Below are 21192 nucleotides of genomic sequence, written 5' to 3'. Positions count from 1 at the left end.
TTAATCAGAAAGGATTTAATTAAGAAAAAGTAGACAAGAGAAGGAAAATTTAAGAGACGCCAACCAGCACAGATCCAATGAGAATGGGAAGCAGTGATTCAGAACAATGGTCGATGTTTTCCTTTCCCAAAAATTCTGCTGGAGAATGTTATGAAGTGGTAGTACTCAGCAGGCAATGGGCTTCTACCCAACGTAAAACCAAGATCACATCTCAGCAGATGGGAGAGTGGCTGCTGAGGCGAGCACTCATCTCAGAATGTTTTCTGGACTCTTCCGTGGTCCTGACAAAGGGAAACGATCCATACCTACCTTAAGAGATACGCTCTTGAGGACAGTTGAGTAGGGATGGGGCAGTAGACTCAGTAAGAAGATACCTTATATCTTTTTCTAAGAACTGTCCATTCAAGCCAAGAAGCTAGGGAGTTTCATTTGATTGCTCTGATAATCGGCTCCTAAGCTTTTCAGGAATCCATAGAGATTTCTCGTCCTGGCTCCGGAAAAGTCTTACTCCTGCTCTGGTTTCAGTATCTACATCTATAAAATGAGTGTGCTGAATCAGTTAAGAGAGCTCTAAGGCACCTTTCAGTTCTTAGCGAGGTGCCTCTGGGATTGTTTCCTCATTTGTTATCTCAGCTGAGTTGAGGACACCATGAGCTGTCATGGCCTCCAGCACTGAAGGCAATGTTCTTCTCCCTGGCTGCACATTGAAATCCGCCTAGGTCCTTCTAGAAATGCTGATGCCCAGATGGTAGCTGAGACAAATTAAATCAGGATTTCTACAGATGGAATACCTGTATCCTTAATTTTTCAAAGCTTCCCAGGTGATTCTACTTGTAGCAAAGGCTGAGATCCGCTCATCTTCCAGAATAAGAGGTGAGCCTTTGCCTGATTTGTTTCCTTGGGTTGTGCTTTTAATCACTTGTCTTGGTAGGTTCCTCTTATAGGCTACGGTGATATAGCAGGAGCCCCCGGGTCTCCCGGAATTCAACCTGAGAGAATGGGATGATTAATTCTTACGTTTCATGGTGCTGGCAAACTTCACCCGTGGCTGCTTCTGGCACACATCCCGCCACACAGGTACCAGCCTTCTGTGATACGGGCGATGCTTCAGACTTCATGAAGGCAGGTCCAGCTAAGAGAGCAACTTGAGTCTAAGGGACAGAGGGAGTCATGCTGACCCATGAGGCCCTTGAGCAAGAGACCGAAGAATCCTTGACTTTCTTCCTTCCCATTTGTTAACTCCTTATGCATAGGAGGGTTGATCTAGCTCAACTGCTATCAAATACAGGAATCTCTTCCTTAATATCCCTGATGGTCTCCCAGAGACATGGAACTTACAGTAAGTAGTGTGCGGAACTGGCTAGTCCCAGCTTGTGGGTTTCAACTGTGTGTATCTCTTCCCAACTCCATGTGCATTGGTGTCAAGTTGGTAGCCTCAGTCACCACGGAGACAGTCTTTACACTCCAGAAATTGACACACGCTGCACATCAGGGCTTTTCTCTCTTCAGAGAGGCTGGTGGTTAAACATCTATTCGTACAACAGTTAGTTTACTACTTAACAAAGTAGTCCATTCGCTTGCGGAACAGTGGAACTTCTCTGTATTGCCGCAGATCTGCCTTTGGGTGGGCACCCCACCCAGTGGTCTCAGCCTTGCCCTTCGCAATAACTTAGACGACATCAAAGCCCCCTCTGACAAGCTAGCCCTTCAGATATTTGAAGACAGCTGTGATGTCTCTCTCAAGTCTTCCCTTTCCAAGCTGAGTACCCTCAGCGTGTTCAACATTTTCTCATGTGGTCTGGAGGCTCAGTAGGTGGCTTTGAATATTGGGGTGCAGTTGCAGGGTTTTTAGAGGAAAACGAAAACTCCTCCCAGAGATGATCTGTGGACTTTTTCACAAAAGGCTTTTCATTCTCTTTCTGCATTCAGAGTACCGGCTGAGCCACACGGAGTGAGTGTGGATGTGGGGTAGGCTACAGTCTTGGGTGTGGTTGCTGACTGCAGCCCACATTCTTTCCCTAAAATGCACGTTGCTGCCAGAATGCTTGATGGGCTTGAATTCATCAGAGTGTCATCAAAACACAGATTCTGGTTTCTGAAACAGGTAATTTTCCCACCACTGTTTTGTTTTCCTTCCAGCGGCTTTTAACGTTCCCCCTTTCTTTCTTCCCTTTTCTGTAGCGTTCAATCATTTGTCTCCTGATCACCAAAACTCTGTGTCGAATGACAGCGTTTTGAGTCCAGGATTCAGTCAGATGCACAAAAAGGGAATTTGTTAAGACCTATCCAGCTGACTGTTAGACAAAAGAGAGAAGGAAGCCGGTGCTGTCTGAGTTCCGCAGAATCGCCACTCCCCATCCTTTTGGAATTGGGGCTCGGCTGAGTCTGGAACTGACCTCAGCACGGGTTAACCAGATTGGCAATAATGTGAACTTCCTTTTAGTCATCTTATGTAGAGGGCAGGGACAGGGGAGTCAGACGAATGAAAAGTTCAATGCAGCTACACAGCCAGCATTGCAAGGGTAATGCTAGGGGTCTTTGTTTTGGGTAACTGAGTCCACTGACCTCCCTAAGTGAGCAGTGGGACTGTACCGGCAAACAGAAAGCCTCTTTCAGTGGGGTGGGGGGGTCTCTGCCTCTCTGCTGTATTCTCAACATTGCTTCCTTTGTTTTTCATTCATTAGGATTTAAGTCTTTAGGAGTAGGTGTAATGGCATTTCCATCTTCTTGACAGAGAGAGAGGGAGAGAGGTGTGTTCAGGACTGCCTGTCATACGGTGAATTTGAACAGAGGCAGCTGTTGTCATGGTGATGGCAGGTTGCATCCCACCACCATGGAAACCAAAGTTAAAAAACTAATGTTAAGGCTGGAAGTCACATGATACATTTTTGTTTTGTTTTGTTTTAAAAAAAGAAAAGGGGTTTGGTTTTTCAATCTGTTTTTGTTGTTTTTTTTTTTTTAAGACGAGTTGGGTTTTTTTTTTTAAGACGAGAAAAATTCTAGTAAGGAAAGCAGTGAGATAATGAAATGGGACAATACGAAGTATGCAGAGCCTTCCACCCCATTTTTCTGCTTGTTAACAGTGCGTTTCTGCTGCCATGGGGGTGGGAAAGGAAGGAGAGATCCAGGATGGATTTCCAGATTTGCAGCCAGAATTGTGTACTCATTCTTCTGTCACATGGGGAAGCACAGGGGTTTAGCCCTCCTGCCCTTCGGTGGCAACGTGTGGTCCACCCTCTGTTGACGAGCCCGGGACAGAGCCTGGAAACCGAAAAATAAGGACTGAGAAAAGAGCTGGGAATGCAGTTGAGGGTGTGACTTGCCCCAGAGATGAGAGTGGTTCATACATTGATAAGTTCAGATGCTTAACATTGTTTTTCAGGAAATTGAAAAAAAATTTATCTGTAGCCCCTCAGAACCCCACAGAATACAGTATCTCTATTTATTCCCTTTTCTGGATGAGTCTTCTTTGGACGCACTGTCCTCCTAGGTCAGCCACGGGAGCAAGTTCAGAGAAGTCCAGGAGGAACCCATCCAGGAGCATGTTAGCCACTGGGCCGAAGCTCCCTTGGACCGTGGCTAACCTCTGAACCTGGCCTCGGTGGGGCAGGGCTGCGAAGGCTTGCTGAGAGCTGTTAGAAAGATTGGCTCAATCTTTTTATCTCATATTTCCTCCTACTTCATGCCACAATCTGAAGAAAAGGTGAGCTGGCCCTTCCAGGAAGGAGAGCTGGCCCCAGGCCTAACAGGGCTGGTTTTAATTTTTTTTTTCAGTCTGTGAGGCATTGAAGAACTGTACATAGGATGTGTGTGGAAAGGCTAGGAGACAGCTATTCCTGTGAGAATGTCAGCCTCTAGGGAGGGGTGCAGACACTGCATGTGGAAACGATGGCGGTGGCTCTGGTCATGTCTGGCTTTTAGGCCTAAGTCTCATCTCTTCACTATTACTGGTCCCTCCAGGGCAGATGTATTGTTCTCTGCAGCCCAGGCCGGGGGATATGATCTCACCAGCATGATCTCACTGCATTTCCATCAGGGTCTGTAGGAGCCAGAGCCTGACCTCTGTGGCGGTTCAACCCCTCCTGTTCTTAGCCTTGGCCTTGGGTGTGATGAATGTCCCTTCTAATCACTGGGTGAGATTGCATCAGAGCCATCAGGTTCATAAATCCTCCTCTGGGGACTGGTGTTTGGATGTGCTTTGCATGTTCCCAGGAGGTTCTGGGCCAAATGTCTTTGCTTTCTTCCCGGAGGCCCATTACCATAATTTTCTTTTAAATCCTTTATTGCGGTGGGTCTCTTCAATGTCAGCCCATGGCTGCAGACAGCCAGCCCGCTTCCGGAGGCTGTGACCCCTAACAGCTGCTTCCCCCAAAGCTTAGAGCCAGAGCAGTGCTTAAAGATTGATTTAGTAGGAGAATAAAAACGACTGTGCATTTGTGTAGCACCTTACGGTTTTCAAAGGGTTTTAAAAATTTTTTTATTTTATATTGGAGTATAGTTGATTTACAATGTTGTGTTAGTTTCAGGTGTACAGCGAAGTAATTCGGTTATACATATACATGTATCTATTCTTTTTCAGATTCTTTGCCATTATAGGCTATTACAGAGTATTGAGTAGAGTTTCCTGTGCTATACAGCAGGTCTTTGTTGATTATCTATTTTATATATAGTAGTGTGTACATATTCATGTATTATCTTAGACTTTGATCCTTTTGTTGTCCTCCTTTGGTTCTGGGGGAACGGGTGGCGGTGGTTTTCTCTGACTTGAATATCATGTCGGGGTGACTTTTGCATGGAGAGCCATGGCTCTGGTTTCCATTGCCAAGGTACGTTTTCTCCATTGCATTCCACGTCTCGAGGAAGATTCTAATTCTTCTCATATTAAAAAGGCAGCACGAAGGTCTTGGATAGCTGGATTTCACTATTGTTCATATTTAAAATATCCCTTTGGTGTTGTGTTTGAGGGAATCACAGACTAGGCAGCACTCCTCACCCCGTGACGGTTTTTTTTTTTTTTTTTGCGGTACGCAGGCCTCTCACTGCTGTGGCCTCTCCCATTGCGGAGCACAGGCTCCGGACGCGCAGGCTCAGCGGCCATGGCTCACGGGCCCAGCCGCTCCGCGGCATGTGGGATCTTCCTGGACCGGGGCACGAACCCGTGTTCCCTGCATCGGCAGGCGGACGCTCAACCACTGCACCACCAGGGAAGCCCCCCGTGACTGTTTTTGAGTCAACATTCCACTGGTTAGAATGACATTTCTGTGCAGGTGAGGGAGGAGTGGAAGGATGTGCACAACGCTGCCCAGGCTGTCTTCTGAGAATCTTCCATCTCTTAGAATTAGACATCCCTAAACAGGAGGCAGGGATGGACAGGAAGAAAGGAGACAGACCTGCCCGTAGGGGGCGTGCTCTCGGCCTGGGGTGAGGGGTGGTGATGGGTCCTGAGGCCTGCTGCCTCTCAGACTGTGCTGTTCTAGACTCCCCAGGAGTTTACAGGAAGTGCCTAGGTGGCCACAGGCTGCCCCCCACAAAAGCACATTCTCCATTAGGCCAGGAGTTGGAGAGAGGGCACAGCGTTCCATCTGACTGCCTGTCCCCGGTGGGCCCTCAGCCCTCTGAGCTCTTTCAGTCTCCTCCTTGGTATTCTAGCGTCACAGCTCTGAGAGGAAGCAGCTGAGAGTATAAGGGCCTAAGATCAGCCTCCTGATGGTAGAGAGGTGCATGTTTCCATGGGGACACCCCAGATTTGCTGCTCGGGCCCTAAGACCTTCCCAGTCCTGTACCTGCACATCAGTCCCTGTGAGGTGTGGATGGGGAAACTCTGCTGGGTGAGCAAAGGGAGGGCTTAGCTCCCAGGCCAGGCCCCCAGGGCTCTGTTGACAAGCAGAGCCAGTGCCTCCGTGGTAGCCAGTAGCTAGCTGGGAGGGCAGTCCTCTCTCTCCCCTGCCCCAGCTTTCTGGGCTTCAGGAAGGAGATGAACAAATAGCAGGTGTGCAGGCCAAGTCGTGCTGCTCAAATTAGCTGTGTTGCTAAGGAAACAAGTCAACCATTTGAAGGAAGGAGCATTGGGTAAAGGAGATAAATCAATGAGGGATCCTATTTTTATCATTTCCCTAATGATTGTCTTGAAGCTGCGAGATGGGAAAGGGAGTGTTGGAGTGACACAGGTCCTCACTAATGGGCTTAGAGCGAGAAAGGAGTGAAGGGGTATTTGGGGAGATTGCCAAGGAAGTTTATAAAATGAGGCCCCTAGCGAGCAGACAGCGAGACTGATGCAGAGACAGGCATCTTTGCAGCTTTCAGAGAATTTCCGTGGTCATTTCCTCATGCGGTCCAGTCCCTTTGTTCTCCTGCATTTGATCCTCTCAGAAATCTTGTGCTGATTTCCATGACCCTCAGGTTGGCATGGGTTTTTGTGTTGGTTTGGTTTTTTTAGAATAGATATAGCTTTAATTGATTTTATAATTATAAATGAATACATGCTCATTATAACACAATGAGTAAAGGAGTAAAGAAGAAATCCTGCTACTCCAAGAAAACTCATTATCCTTCTAGCAAGACAGATTTTTTCCTTTGCTCGTAAAAAATTTTGTTTTTACATTAAAGGGGTCTTTTATGCATGCTGGTTTCTTTTTTTGAAGAGCTAATGTGTGTACACAGCATATAGCACACAAAGTTCAGATGGGTGCACTGTGTAGAGAAAGTATGGGTAGCTTTTGTAAGGATAGCTCCGGCTCTGGTTTTCCTGTGCTATTAGCTTATGAATTGATTGATTACTTTATTAGTTAAAAACCAGTCATGGGGTGACCGCTGTGTGCTGGACACTGGGGTGCAAGAGGTCCCTGGGCAAACAAAGCCCCTGCCCTCAGGCTCCCTCATCAGCTCCATATAATCAAAATCTCAAGCCACAAACAGTACAGACACCAGGGAGAGAGAGTGTTCTCCAAAATGCATTTGGTGTCAGGCGCAGAATGTAATGGGAGTCTCTGAATTCCTGGGCAGAAGGCATCAGAGTCCTGAACAGACTTCCATTCTGTTTCATGAAGGGCGTTTTCTTTGAGGCCTTGCAACACGGAGCTTCCTTTGACCTTTCCAAGCACATCTTTGCCTAGCCTGCGAGGTGCATCCTTGTGCCCTGTGGGCTGTTACTTGCGGTCCAGGCTCTTCCTCTGGGAGATGTAGCAGAGCCCTTGGTAAGGGGCTTGAACTTCTGTTTCAGGAAGACAGGGAGCGGTGCCCCTGAGTCAGATCCCAAGCTGGGGGCCCGAGCCAGTGGGAGTGACTACAGCCTGGTCTTCGTGACAGCTCCTCGGTGGAGCTGCTGCTCACGGACGGGGATGCCTCCCTTTCATTCATGCCTTGCACTTAACACTGAGTGAGCTCCTACTGTGTGCCAGGAGCTCTGCTGAGAACCACCAGTGGAGAGGTGAACAAAACACTGTCCCTGCTTTCTAGGTATAGTTTCTTGGGGGAGATCAGTATGAGGAAGGATGATAAAATTGTACCATGCAGAGAGCTGTGGGGCACAGGGAGAAGCCTTTACAGACAAGGTGAATTTCACCTCCATCTTGATATATGACCAGAAAGGAGGAGAAAGGCCATTGCAAGAGGAAGCAAAATCACTAAGATGTAAGTGCCCATTCTTTGTGCTTTCTTCAGAAAGGGAAGTGGACAAGAGGTTGAAGGAAAGGGAGTGGCTAGGGCCTGGGCTGAGCCGGGTGTTCTCTCCTGCTCTCCTCTCCTAAAATTTCCCTGTCCCCCTTCTTCCTTTCAGCTAGTCACAGATACACAGAATTCCCATCGTTTCACCTTTACTTCTACACCAAAATTTCACCTCAGATCCTTAATTGCCCCAGACATGAATTCATCCTGAGGTCGAGATGCTCTATAAGGCCTAAAGGGACATCCCTCTCCAGAATATGTGCATTTGAAGTTTTCAAAATTTGCCACACGGCTTGTGGGATCTTAGTTCCCTGACCAGGGATCGAACCTGTGCCCCCTGCGGTGGAAGCGCAGAGTCCTAACCACTGGACCGCCAGGGAATTTCCTGAGGTTTTCAGAATTTCAAGCCAAAGGATCACTGCTCTGAGTGGGTCCTTAGCCATCAGACTGCAGGCAGAGGATTTGAGTCGGGAGGATGTGGGAACGGGGTCTTCTCAGAAACTGAACTACCAAGGCCTCACCTAGATTCTAGCCCCCTGGGCCATAGGTGGTGCCGTTTGTTGCGCCCTCGTGAATTCTCGGCCATCCAGACACCTGTCTGGCCACAGGAAGTCTGGCTCGTCAGCCTTTCTCCTGCACTGAGCGCCCTTCATGGTGATGGCCAAGGAGCTAGCCCTGTGTCCCCCAGAAGCCTCATCTATCTGCACCTGGACATTCCGGGCTAGGTGAGCTTACCGGTCCTAGCAGGGAGCTGTATGCTTAGACTGTCTGGCCAGGAGGATGCAGGTGTGGAAGTGGGCATGAGGAATCGGGTGACAGAGGGGCTGCGGCAGCCCAAGTGGGCATTGCTGGGTGGAAAGCCTTGGAGATGCACAGCCAGCGGGAGCTGCCTTGCCTGAAGGTCAGCAACTAAGAGCTCCTTTACTTTTGAGTCTGTGCTTGTCCCTCGAAGGTGTTCAGGAGAAGAAGCCTGTCCCCCCAGTAGATCAATGAGAGTGCGCGACATCTGCAGCTTGAATGTGAACATGCGTGTCCCCAGTCCTGCTTCCCAGGTCACGTGCTGGGCCCCTTGGACCTGCTGAGTAGCCTTCTGAACTTGTGTGGGGCCTTCCAGCCATGGCAAAGGGCTGGCCAAGCCTGACACTTCGAATATTTTTGTTAGAGACAAGGACAGGGCGTGAAGTGGGAGAGGCATTAATTTCACTCCTGTCAGAGCCGCCATCCTCGCATCCCCCGGACCCTTGGGGACTGGCCGTGAGCTCTGCCCTTTGTATCAGGGCTCCCCAGATGTGTTCCTATGAACAGAATCCCCAGGAGAGATGCTCTGACAGCAGGGTTATATGGTGAAGAAGTTTGGGAGTGCTGTGTCCTGTTCCCAGCCCCCTTTGGGGGAGGGGGTGCATGCTGTGTACAAGAGTATTAAAGGCTGCAAGCACCCTGCTGGGAGGAAACCTCACCTTGACCGAACCCAGGCTCTCCCTCATTCGTTTGACTGCAAGTCCCTGTAGCACTAGTATCCTGTGGCCTGCATCTTAGAAACATGTCCCAAGTGCCCTTCACTTCTTTTGCCATTTGTCATTGGCTTGCTGTCGTGTTCTTGGTTCCCTATCTGTACCGATTCCCTAGGGATGTTCTCAGGAAAGGGCATGGGTTCCTGGGCCTCCACTTCTGCCATGTTCCCGTCTTCATTTTACCATTCGGGTCTGGGGAATTCTGGGTGTCTGAACCAGGCCAAGGACAGGCTAGCCTATTCAGAGGGCTTACGGGACACCAGATCCTGGTGCGGTCCTGGTCATCCTGCACTTGTTCAGAGCGCTGGATTAGAGCCCATGATGGGACGGAGGAGAACTCCCCCTGTGCTTGGTGGGCACTGGTACCCCTGGGCGAGCTGTGTGTGGGGACTTGTCACAGGAAAGTAGGCTTGTTAGTGCGGTGGGCATCTCTGGTGTGTATTTGCTGGCATGTTTAGCTCTCAGGGGCCATGCTCGGTGCCCAGAAGGACGGAAGGAGGAAGAGTGGCGAGGTGTGCTGGGGGACTTTGCCTGTGGTGAGGCTCCCCTCTGACTGAGAGGGTTTCAGCCAGCACAGTAGGGCATGGGGGCAGGAGGCTGGCTCTTGAGGTCCTCTGAGCCCCATCCATCCAGTTTTCAGATCCGGTGGCTGGGTCCTAGAGGCCAGCAGAGCTGTCCCCAGGGTATGAGTCCCGTGTGAGTGTTGGGGTGTGTGGGAAGGGAGGGTGGCCAGCTGCTGGAGAATGGGCTGTGACTCAGGGCTGCATGGGGCCAGGGGGCGGGGAGCGGTGCTGCTAAGTGAGAATGAATAGTTCTGGAGGCTCGGATGCGGCCGGCCATCTCACCCCCTGAAGCCTCCCATTCCAGCACCAGGACTAGAGCAGCCGCTGGGGCAGCTCACATCTTGCACGTACCACCTCTGCCCTAACCCCTCTCAGAGATGCCGCGAGTGCTTCTTTGCCACTGATGTTCACCGGCACACATGTCCTGGTGGGGATGGGGAGGCATGGGGGCGTGTTTATGATTTGCCCTCCTTCTGTACTCCCTAGGGAGGGCTCCGGGCCCTACATCCTACACAGCCAGCTTGAATGTGTGGGGAGACAAGATCCCTTCCCTTCCCTCCGCTTTATCCGACTTACTACTCATCTCTCCCGCCTGGATTCCAGAAACTGCCAGATCCCAGGTTGCTCAGCAAGACCAGTGGCAACCGCTCACTTCTGTCTGTCACAACCATAGTTATAGAACAAAATCCCACGTGCAGAGTGATCCTGGAGCTGGTGATTCCCTCTCTCTTTTCTAGAAGTCCCCCTCTCCTGCCTTCCCCTGGGCTTACGGCACAACCTTTCTGCGGGAGTCAGGGATGCTGGCACTAGAATCGTAGTCCTGTTTTTCAAAAAGTCGCAGGGAGCCCACTCACCTGTCTTCAGAAAAATGCAGCAGAAAACGAAGCCTGAATTCATTATCCATTCTTTTGTAGTTTGATTCCTAGAGGCCCCGACTTTCCTGCCCTGAATGCAGACTAATGATTTGTCTGTCTGTTTCTTATAGATGTAGACGCTTAGGAGAAAGTAAGGTGGGACAAAGCCAGTTTCTTCTGGCCCCATTATAGATTTTCCTGAATTGGGTATTAAAAGGGAGCTCATGGAGAGAATTGTTCCTTTTCCAAGGGCTCTTCTTCTATTCATTCGAGCAGAGGTTCTAGAAGAGGGCACTACCGATGTGATTCCCCGAGGCAGCAACGAACAGCCACAGCTGGATCCTTGCTGAAGCATCATTATACAGTCCAGTGGTTTGAAGACTGAGAAGAACGGGGAGCCTGCAACAGCATCGGTGTTTCTTCCTCCCCTCGTCCCACTTCCCTTTTTAGTCCTGGTTAATTCCTGGATATGTCACTGAATTCACTAAGTATCTGGAGTGTCTACCGTATGTCTAATATATTATTTATTGGCTACACTCTTTCTTTTCTTGAGAAGATACTTTGTGTTCAGAGCCTAATCAGAAATGGTTACAGTTCCACGTGCTGAGGACCCTCCACTGTCCTACCTGCCTGTTTGCTCACATCAGTCATGCAGACTGCACACAGTGTGGCTTGATAACGTTTGTGTATTGATGTACACAGCCATCTTGGAGGCTGTGTCCCTCTCTCTTCGGTGAATCTGTTTCTTAACTCCTCCTTTCCCACGCCGTTTGAGTACATGATCTTGGCCACCATCATTGCCAACTGCATCGTCTTGGCCCTGGAGCAACATCTTCCTGAGGATGACAAGACCCCAATGTCCCGCAGACTGGTAGGTGCCTCCTTCCTTCTCATCTTTCTTTTCCCCTGTTCTTCCTCTTGCCTGGGTCCCTTCTCCTTTGCTTCTTCACCTGGCTCCCTTCCCTTCTGTACAGTTCTGTGAGTTTGTTCTTTGCCGAGGGACAAGTTGGTAACAAGTCCCGTTGGGATACATAAAGACAAGAGGACTGACCTTTTAAATTCCTGCTCCCAGGAAGTTCTGTGTATACACTGCATGGAAGCCAGGCAAGGAGAAAGGGAGGACACGGGGTCCACACACACTTCTCTCCTCTTTCTGAGGGACTTTGGGAGTGAGAGGAAGAGGGAGAGTAAAGGAGAGAGCATGAAGGATGCTCAAAGCCTACGTGCATTCACTGTTCCGAACTTCCTAAACGTTTGTCCGTATTCTCTATAAAGAACTCATCCATGTGTCTAAAGTATTCCCTCTAAAGAGGGCAAACAAAATGCCTGAAATCCAAATGTACGGGTAGGTGGCTCCAGCCTGATAATCCATGGATGGAAAGAACTCTTAAGCTTCCAACGTAAGTGAAGGCCAGCAGTGGGAAAGCTGACCCCTTCAAGGCAAAGCCAGCACCGCTGGCCATTGTCGTGGGAGGATGGCCGGTCCTGGGCATGAGACCCGCATCCAACCATTTCTGCAGCTGGCTTCCCTTGCTCTTGTGCTCTCTGTGAGTCCCGCAGCACCCTCACCTGTACATGGGGCTGGCTCAGTGCAGACGTCCAGGTGTCCTGTAGGAGAGAGGAAATGTCAGAGCAGAGAGGATAGCTAGCCAGGGGTGCCTTGGCCTGTGTCTCATGAAGCACAGTCCTCCTCTCACCAGCACCCCTGTTCTTCATCCCACAGGAGAAGACAGAACCGTATTTCATCGGGATCTTTTGCTTTGAAGCTGGGATCAAAATCGTAGCCCTGGGGTTCATCTTCCATAAGGGCTCGTACCTCCGCAATGGCTGGAATGTCATGGACTTCATCGTGGTCCTCAGTGGGTGAGTCCTCTTCCTGTCTCGTCTTTGTGTGTGGAGGGGCCTGTGGGGTGAAGAAGTGGCTGGTGCGAGGAACCTGGGGGTGGGAAGGCAGAATTCGGTGGAGGAAGAAGTTCAAGGGTGAGATTCCCTCGGGGCTGAGCCATAGATGAGCCACCTGCAGGGGGTGCGAGGACTTTGGAGACGCACCTGGCATTCGGCAGAGGCCGTGGACCCAAGGTCTGGCCGCTGCTGCTTCTGGTTTCCCATTCTGTGTTTGGCTAGGGATGCAGAGACGTTTCCAAGTGAGTCTTTTCACTACAGCAAGCGGCACCCCCCACCCAAAATGGGCCAGAAGATGCCATTAGGTGCAGTTTTCTTCTGGAGGTTGGAAAAGACTCGAAGTATATTTTTTGAACTGATAATTGAGACTCGTGTCCTGACAACAGAATTCTTTATGATTTACAGATTTATACATATTTATTATACGAGGAGGTGTAAAACTGAATCACACGAAAATGTCTGACAACGCATCCCTTTGGAAATTAACATAGTAATACTGCGTTGTGTCATGAGCAGCATATATGATGGCAGTACATTTAGTTAAATATCCGCTAGTCATTCTTTTGTAAATGAATATCGTATACCTATACTGGGGTTGATCCAGCGCTGTTGGCAGCATATGCAATGGACCTTGGGACTGGTATTGATGGGCGTTGCCTCCCTGGGCTTCTGTGGCTTCTTGTGTGTCTTTGTATCAGGTTGCTCTTGGTACCTGCAGGGGAGGGGAGTAGTCCAGGCCAGGTGGGTCCTGTGTGGGTGTGGCAGCAAGGGGTGTGGCATGGAAATTCCCTTACCCGGCTGCCCAGTTGTTCAAACCCGTGAGGACAAGATGAGAGTGGAGTAGAAAAGTGAGGAGTGGGGAGATAGGAGCTACCATTATGATTGACCAAAGGCAGAGGGGAGCAAAGAGGACCTTCACCCCCGACCCCACACCCAGGGAAGAGCCAGAGGAGTGGGCGTAGGTAAAATCTGACAAGAGTGAGTTTGAGACTATTTGCATCTCTTCATTATGTCTTCTGCAATAGACATAATCCTCATATGTTTAACCTTCATGTCAACTGTGATTAAGTGAAGGGGAAAAAGTTGAAGGGGCAATTGACTAGAATGTATAAATGGAAGCTCCCAAGCATTGAACCCTTTAATATAGGGAACAGATAAGTAGACGGAGATGACTCTTTATGTTTAAAAACGTCTGTTGCCTTACAGAAGGATTTTCTGAAGGTTATTTTTCTAAAAGAAAATTCTACGACTGCATTTAAAATGTGATTTAGTGTATAAAGTTACACCTTCTGCATAGTGTTTCAGAAGTACATGGTCCAAGACTGCAGTACACCTGGATGATGTTTTGTGGGGTTTTCTCCCCACCTTAATTGAAGTATGATTGAAAAATAAAAATTGTATATATTTACGGTGTACAATGTGATGATTGGATATATGTATACATTGTAAAATGATTACTGCCATCGAGCTAATTAATACATCCGTCACCTCTCATAGTTACTTTTTTTGTTGTATTTTGGTGGTGAGAACACTTGACATCTACACTTTTAGCAAATTTCAAGGATGTTATACATTATTATTTACTATAGTCACCATGGTGAATACTAATTCTCCAGAACTTATTCATCTGTAGCTGAAAGTTTGTACCCTTTGATCAGTATCTTCCCTTTTCCCCTACTCCCAGCCCCTGGTAACCACCATTCCTTCCTCTGTTACTATGACTTCAGCTTTTAAAAAAATTAGACCTCACATAGAATTGAGATCATGCAGCATTTGTCTTTCTCTATTTCACTTCACATAATATCCTTCATGTTCATCCATGTTGCAAAGGGCAGGATTTACTTCTTTTCAAAGGCTGAATAATATTCCTCTGTGTGTGTGTGTACCTGTATCACGGTTTCTTTATCCATTCACTCATCGATGGAAATTTAGGTTGTGTCCATATCTGGCTATTGTGACTAATGCTGCAAGGGACATGGGATTGTAGATATCTCTTCAAGATAATGATTTCATTGTCTTGGATATATATCCAGAAGTGAAATTCCTGGATTATATGGTAGTTCTATGTTTAATTCTTTTGAGGAAGTTCCATACAGTTTTCTATAGTGGCTGCGCCAATTTACGATTCCCCCAACAACGCGCAAGGGTTCCTTTTTCTCCACATCATCACCGACAATTGTTATCTTTTGACTTTTGCTAATAACTGGGTGATGTTTTAAATGTCCCTAAAATAAATAATATATACTCTACAGGTAATCCCCAACTTATGATGGTTTGACGTATGATGTTTTGACTTTCCGATGATGTGAAAGCAATGCGCGTTCAGTAGAAACTGTACTTCGAATTTTGAATTTTGATCTCTTCCTGGGCTAGCGATAGGCAGTATGATACTCTCTTGTGGTGCTAAGCAGCAGCAACTACAGCTCCCAGTCAGCCCTGAGGTCACGAGGATAAACAACCGATACACTGACAACCATTGTGTACCCATACAGCCATTGCGTTTTTCACTTTCAGTATAGTATTCGATAAATAACATGAGATATTCAACACTTCATTAAAAAATAAGCTTTGTGTTAGGTGAGTTTGCCTAACCGTAGGCTAATGCAGGTGTTCTAAGAACGTTTAAGGTAACTCGGCTCAGCTATGATGTTCAATAGGTTAGGTGTATTAAATGTGTTTTCAGCTTATGATGGGTTTATCAGGGTGTAACCTCATTGTAAGTCAAGGAAGATATGTACAGTAAAAGGCCTAAATGAGTCTGAGTCATTTTAGAAATATGATTCTGTCTAAAAGAAGAGTACTGTAATTGCATGAATTCTTGGTCTCATTGAGGCCTATACGTGTCAGAGGCCATTTGAAATTTCTCGTCTAGTCTATTTATTTTTATTTTAAACTATTCTATGTTCATTAAGGAAAATTTGGAAAATACAGAAAAATCAAAAGAAAAAAAAACAGTCACTGATTAAGAAAAATTCCTGATTATTTTGTGGTCTTTCCTTCCATCCCCTCTAATGCTAAGCTCTCCTTTCGATGCCTGTAATTGTGCTACCTTTTCTCAGTATAGTATGGGCATAGTACATATTACTCCATATTTTGGTAAAAATCTGTAAGGACTGATCAGCAGTTTGTTAAATAGATGTACCGAGCTTACTTCTCCATTTTCGCACTTATCTGAGACTTAGGTTGCTTTCTGGTTTTGGCTATTATAAATAATTATTAAAGATACTCAATGTACATCTTTTGGATGTCACATTTTAAGAGACATTTGATAGGTTGAAGTACTTCTAAAGGAGAATCTGCCTTTCTGGGGTGGGGCCTGGGAACTAGGATGGGTGAGGGAAGGTAGAGGAAATGGGCCAGCCATTTGATGGGACGAGAGAAGGCTGGTGGGAGCCATAAGCACTGCCTTCAAATGAGGGTTGCCAGGTGGTTGAAGGGGCAGATTTGCAGAGTCCTTTGTCAGCATGGCCAAGAAGGCCCTCTGTGTCCTCACCTGCGTGTGTGGGGTGCACACGAGTGCGCGCAGGTGCTGAGCCCTTGGCCAAGTCACTTGTTCTCTCTGCTCTCTCTCCCCCCAGCCCGGGCATCTCCCATGCTTAGTGGCTCTTCAAACTTTGCTGAAAGGTGACTGCTGTCCTTCTGAACCAATAGGACTTTGCCCCTGTTCTTCCTGCACCTACTCATTCTTTCTCTCCAGGGAGAGGGCTTGGCACTCTTGAGATCCGAGCTCAGGGTTGCGGTTCTACCCCGCAGGAATGGGTAATCAGATGTTGTCTTCTGTTCACACGATGCTTTCATCTACCACATTGCATGGCTTCTAAAATGCATATTTCTCCTGCTGGAGCATCTCTAAAATCAGCCCGTGTCCTACAATAATGGCATGATATAGTTTAATTGACAGCATTTGTCTTTCATAGTAGTAAATAAAACCACGGGGCATCTTACAACTGCTGGGGTCTTAGATGCAGTGAATATGTTGTAATACCCGCCCAGGGAAGCAGGCAGATCAGGCTTTAGATAGGAGTCATCCAGTACTCAGAGAGGTTAAGTGCTCAGCCCAAGACGACCAGCTCCTTGACAGCAGATACAGGAGTTGGAACTGTGCCCTTTGACCCAAGCCTGGTGTTTTACCTCTGCCCGGTGCAACCCCTCCTTTAGGCTTCCTGACACCTGCCCCTGCAGCAGCCCGTGCTGGCTGCTCTGACTTCTTACCTCAGCTCCAGGTGTCACCTCACATCCGCCACCGGCGCACAGGAGGAGTGACAGGTACTAGAGCAGGACACCGCCTCAGGCTGAGGCTGTACAACTTCTCAGCTCTCAGTGTGTGATGGGAGGTGGAGGCGTGGGGGCCTGAGGTGCCAGACAGCTGGCTCAGCCAGAGACCTTCCATCACTGCCTTTGGCTCAGAGATTGGGAGACCTGGGCCACCACATTCTGCCTGTACTCTCGACCTTCTAACCTTTAGAATCCTTAGGTCTGTAAGCTGAGGGAGTTCCATGGTTCAGAAGATTAATTTATGTACATTATTCATCTAATCCTCATAATCCCCAAAATGGGATCTCGTTATCCCTGTTTTATAGATGAAGAAACCGAGGTTTAGAGAAGGTATGTGATATACTAGGAGGTACTAGAGCTGGGACTTGAGCCTGTATCTTCTGGATCCAAGTTCCTTCTTCAATGCTCATTTCCCCACACCATCAGTGACCTCACAACCTCACAGGCTCTGTGGTTCTGTAGCTCTGTGATTGCATGTTCCTTTGGTCCCCTTGAAGCAATGTGGAATGGGCTCAGGAAGTGGCATAATCAGGCAGATGTCCCTGACCCAGAGCTGAGGCTTCACCTTGAAGAGGACCAGAGCCCCATGTGTCCATCCTAAGACTTCTCTCTGTGGGCTTGGAATACAATCAACTCCCTGCTCTGTGGTTAAGAAAGCACGTTACTTAACTCTCATGGTTTAATACATAAAAACTGAACCCGAAGTTCCAGCTTGTTTCATTAATTGGCCTGTTCATTCATTCATTCACCCATCCATCCCTTCATTTATTCAACAAAACGTGTATTGTTGAATACTCAAGCAAATTCTGGGACTGAGAAACACCAAGGTTAATGTATTCTCATTTCTTCTAAAAGACAGTGGAATTTGCTATTCTTTTAACAAATTCTTACCTTACATAACTTGGAATCTCTCTTGTACTGGTAACAATTCAAGAGATGCTATTTCTAACCATTTGTTAGGCCATCTGGAGAATTCTAAATTACTCGAAGTCGTTATTATATATTAGTCTTAATAATAAGTCATAGGGCTTCCCTGGTGGCACAGTGGTTGAGAGTCTGCCTGCCGATGCAGGGGACACGGGTTCATGCCCCGGTCCGGGAGGATCCCACATGCCGCGGAGCGGCTGGGCCCGTGAGCCATGGCCACTGAGCCTGCGCGTCTGGAGCCTGTGCTCCGCAACGGGAGAGGCCACAACAGTGAGAGGCCCGCGTACCGCAAAATAAATAAATAAATAAAATAATAATAAGTCATAGTCCCTGGAATAGATGGACAATGATAGCGGAGGATGAGAACTCAAAGGTACTCCTAACCCATGGGTAGGAGCAGGGAAGTGAGGGCCAGGACTGTGTCTTTGAACCCTATTCCTGTCTGTGCCTGGTCAGAGTAGGTACTTAATAAATGCTAGTAGAATGGAATCACTTGTTCCATCCCAGATTGTCTTGTCACCGATAGGATACAAAGGAGAGTGCTGGGGGCAGCCTGGGGCTGGCAGTGTGGAGGGGTTGCCTATTCCCAGTCCTGCCTCTTGGTCCGGCTGAGCCAGGCAGTACCTACATCTCTCTCATGTAGCTATGACTCAGCCTGGCTGCTCACATCCTGATCACTTTATTAGAGAAATGAAAGCTGGGAACTCAGCCTCTAGGTGGGTAAAATATTGGGCTTCATATCATTTGGGCCTATTTACTAGGTTCGCAGTGTTACCTTTTGGGAATTGCTTCCTGGGTGTTGGGTGCAGGGTTGGGGTCAGGGCTGAATATTGAAGACCCAACTTCCTAGAGGTGGCTGTGGGTTGGGGGAGGCGTATGGAGAAAGAAGCAGAAGAATGCCTCACCTGGCATTTGCCATGTAATGAAAGCTTCCATCTATTGAGCTATATTGCAAAGACTACATTTCTATCTATATCTGTATCTGTATCTATATCTATATCTTTATCTATATCTATACCTATTGTTCAGAACATGCTTTACTATCAGTTTTGCCAGCTTTTCTGGGGGAGATGACCTGTTTTGACTATTTTCTTAACTGCAAGAACATGGGTACAAACTCTGAAGAGTGGGCAAGTGTATCTGAGCCTGGGGCTCTGCCTCCTTCCTCTACCAAGACCATCACCCCAGGGCCCAGGTGATCACCTGTCCCTCTGTCTTCCTTCAAGTCCTTGAAGGGACATTGTCTTCCTTCAAGTCCTTCAAGGGACATTGTTGACGACCCACAATGTGCCAGGCACTGTGCTAGATGTGGGTGGGGCAGGGCTGAGTGTCCCCACCAGGAGGCTGCATGTCGTGAAAACCCAGAAGAAGGGCATCCAACCTAGCTCTGGGGACTGGGGCAAACTTCCTGGAGGAAGTAACATTGAAACTGGGATGTGAGAGGTAGGCTGTTAGGACTTAGACAAGGAAGGAGAAGAGCTTTTCTGGGAGAAAGAATGCTACATACAAATCCTTGAAGCTGAGAGAGAGCACGCAGGATGCTTCTGGAGAGTTGGCCAGTGGAATAGTGAGCGATGCTCGCAGAGAGGTCAGCAGGGGCCAGCCAAGGCCGTGAGGAGGAGCTTGTACCGTAGCCAGAAGGCAGTGGGGAGCCACTGAAGGCATTGAGCAGGGGTGGAATGATTAGTTCTAACTCAGTGCTGGATGCTGCACAGGTCTTTGTCATCCTGGAATTAACGCTGAGCAAAGGGCATGGAAAGGAGAGGGAAGCCATAGTATACCCTTAGTTGCAGTTTGGGAGGAGGTGCATCACCCAGCAGGGAAAAGAAGGATGAAGGGAAGAGGGGACGGGGAGGAGAAGAGCCTGAGGAGATGCTGCAGAAGAGCTGGGAGCTGCTATTGGATGTCCCCAGCTTCTCACCAGTGGCACAAGCAGAGCCTGTTGGTAGGAGGACGGTATCTGGAGCTAAATATACATCGGTAGGTATTTTTAGAGGGTTTCTGTAAGGAGGCTGCCCTAATACACGAGTTTCCCGAGCAGCTAAAGATCGAGGAAAGCACAGTTTTCCTTCTCCAGCACCGTCTCTCCAGTGCTGAGAATGTGCGGGAGGTGTTGCGAACGCAGCCCCGGGGCCCCCAGCCCAATTTAAATCTCTGTGGTAATAGTATGATAACGCTTGGTATTTATATAGCATCTCCGTGCCAGTGAGCCTGGTGAGATTTTACAGACCTGGCTTTTACTCATCCTTTCTGCTCTAAGTGGGCGAAGCAGGAAGGTGGGGAGCAGGGAAAGGCTGGGTAGAGGGAGGAGACATTGGAGCTTGTCCTTTCAGAGACGGGGAAACTGAGGCTGAGTGAGGTGATATGGGGGGGCTGGGAGCTACTCAGAAGACCCGAGTCAGTAGAAGGAGACCAGGTCTTCTGTACCTTCATGCTGCCGTGGGGGTGCTTTGCTAGTCCTTAAGCTCCGCCTGCTTCTCAAGTGCTCTCTCCCAGCAGAGTTGGTGGCTGCTTGTCTGAAAGACCTCCACCTCCTCACAAGCTCCTCGTTCATTTCTAGCTTCACTTTGGGGGAACACAGCTGCTACTTGCAGCATCTCCGTTTGTCAGAACATTAGTTCTCTTTTAATTCCATTTCCCTCCAGATGGGTGCATGATGGAAAAGATAGAGTTAGGATATGGAATTTGGATTCAGGGGAGAGGTAGGCAGAAGGCAGAATGTGGAGCTTGGAGGTCCCTTCTTCACTCTGTGCTAATGATAAACCCAGTTCTTTCAGGGAGACCCCAGATGAGAGTCCCAGGTAGTAGGTGACAGGCAGTTGAGCTGGGGTTGCTCCTTGGGTGGGAGATCATTTCTTCTTACATATGTACTCTATCCTTTTTCTGTATTGAGAGTCATCGTTGATTCATTTTGCAGGTATTTATTGACTACTTACTGTGTTCTGGGTGTAAGACATTGCTGTTGGGATGGTTTCTCTTTCCTGAAACATTGCTTCTTGTCGCCTCCATTGACTGATAGAAGCTCAAACTGGAGAGAACTGAGTGGGGGCGTGAATTGGTCTTGGTGTCAACAAGGAGGAAGGAAAGCCAGAGCAAGTGGAGGAAGGTCCAGACCCCCCGGATGGTTTGGTTTCAGAGTATTTTTCTGGCTTTATGTTCATTCAGGGTAACAAAGGGAAAGAAATGATGGCCAGATGCTTTCTAAGCCAGACCACCGCCCTGGGCCTGGAGCTGCTGTTGGAAGGCTGTTAAGTGCATACAATCTTAGGCATGTGCATGACTGTGTGTGGAAGAGCGCAGCAGGGGTGAAAATTCCAAGGCAGGATTGCAAAGCAGAGATGGCTATAGCATAAATGTTCATTCTCTAAATTTACAAGGGAGACTTGAGAATTAAAGGGAGTGTTTACATTTCCATTCTGTGGGTGATACACGTTTCCTCCTTTGGATAGAGCTTTTGTGCACTTCTGTCTGTACTGTAAATATAGTCCACAGTTCAGT

At 48.1% G+C, this 21192-nt stretch overlaps 1 protein-coding gene across 1 annotated transcript in view; it reads left to right on the top strand.

Annotated features, from left to right (window-relative positions):
- CACNA1E (calcium voltage-gated channel subunit alpha1 E) overlaps positions 1 to 21192 on the top strand; it is a 474871-nt gene that overhangs the window by 189343 nt on the left and 264336 nt on the right. The window contains exons 5-6 of the mRNA XM_049700372.1: positions 11356 to 11461; positions 12314 to 12453. Of these exons, the coding sequence (XP_049556329.1) occupies positions 11356 to 11461; positions 12314 to 12453 (246 nt within the window). The remainder of the gene's footprint in view (positions 1 to 11355; positions 11462 to 12313; positions 12454 to 21192) is intronic.

The sequence above is a fragment of the Orcinus orca genome, chromosome 1 (assembly GCF_937001465.1).
Source record: "Orcinus orca chromosome 1, mOrcOrc1.1, whole genome shotgun sequence".
In the NCBI taxonomy this organism is placed as follows: Eukaryota; Metazoa; Chordata; class Mammalia; order Artiodactyla; family Delphinidae; genus Orcinus; species Orcinus orca.
The sequence above is the reverse complement of the archived record's forward strand: the minus strand, read 5'-3'. Positions and strand labels throughout refer to the sequence as shown.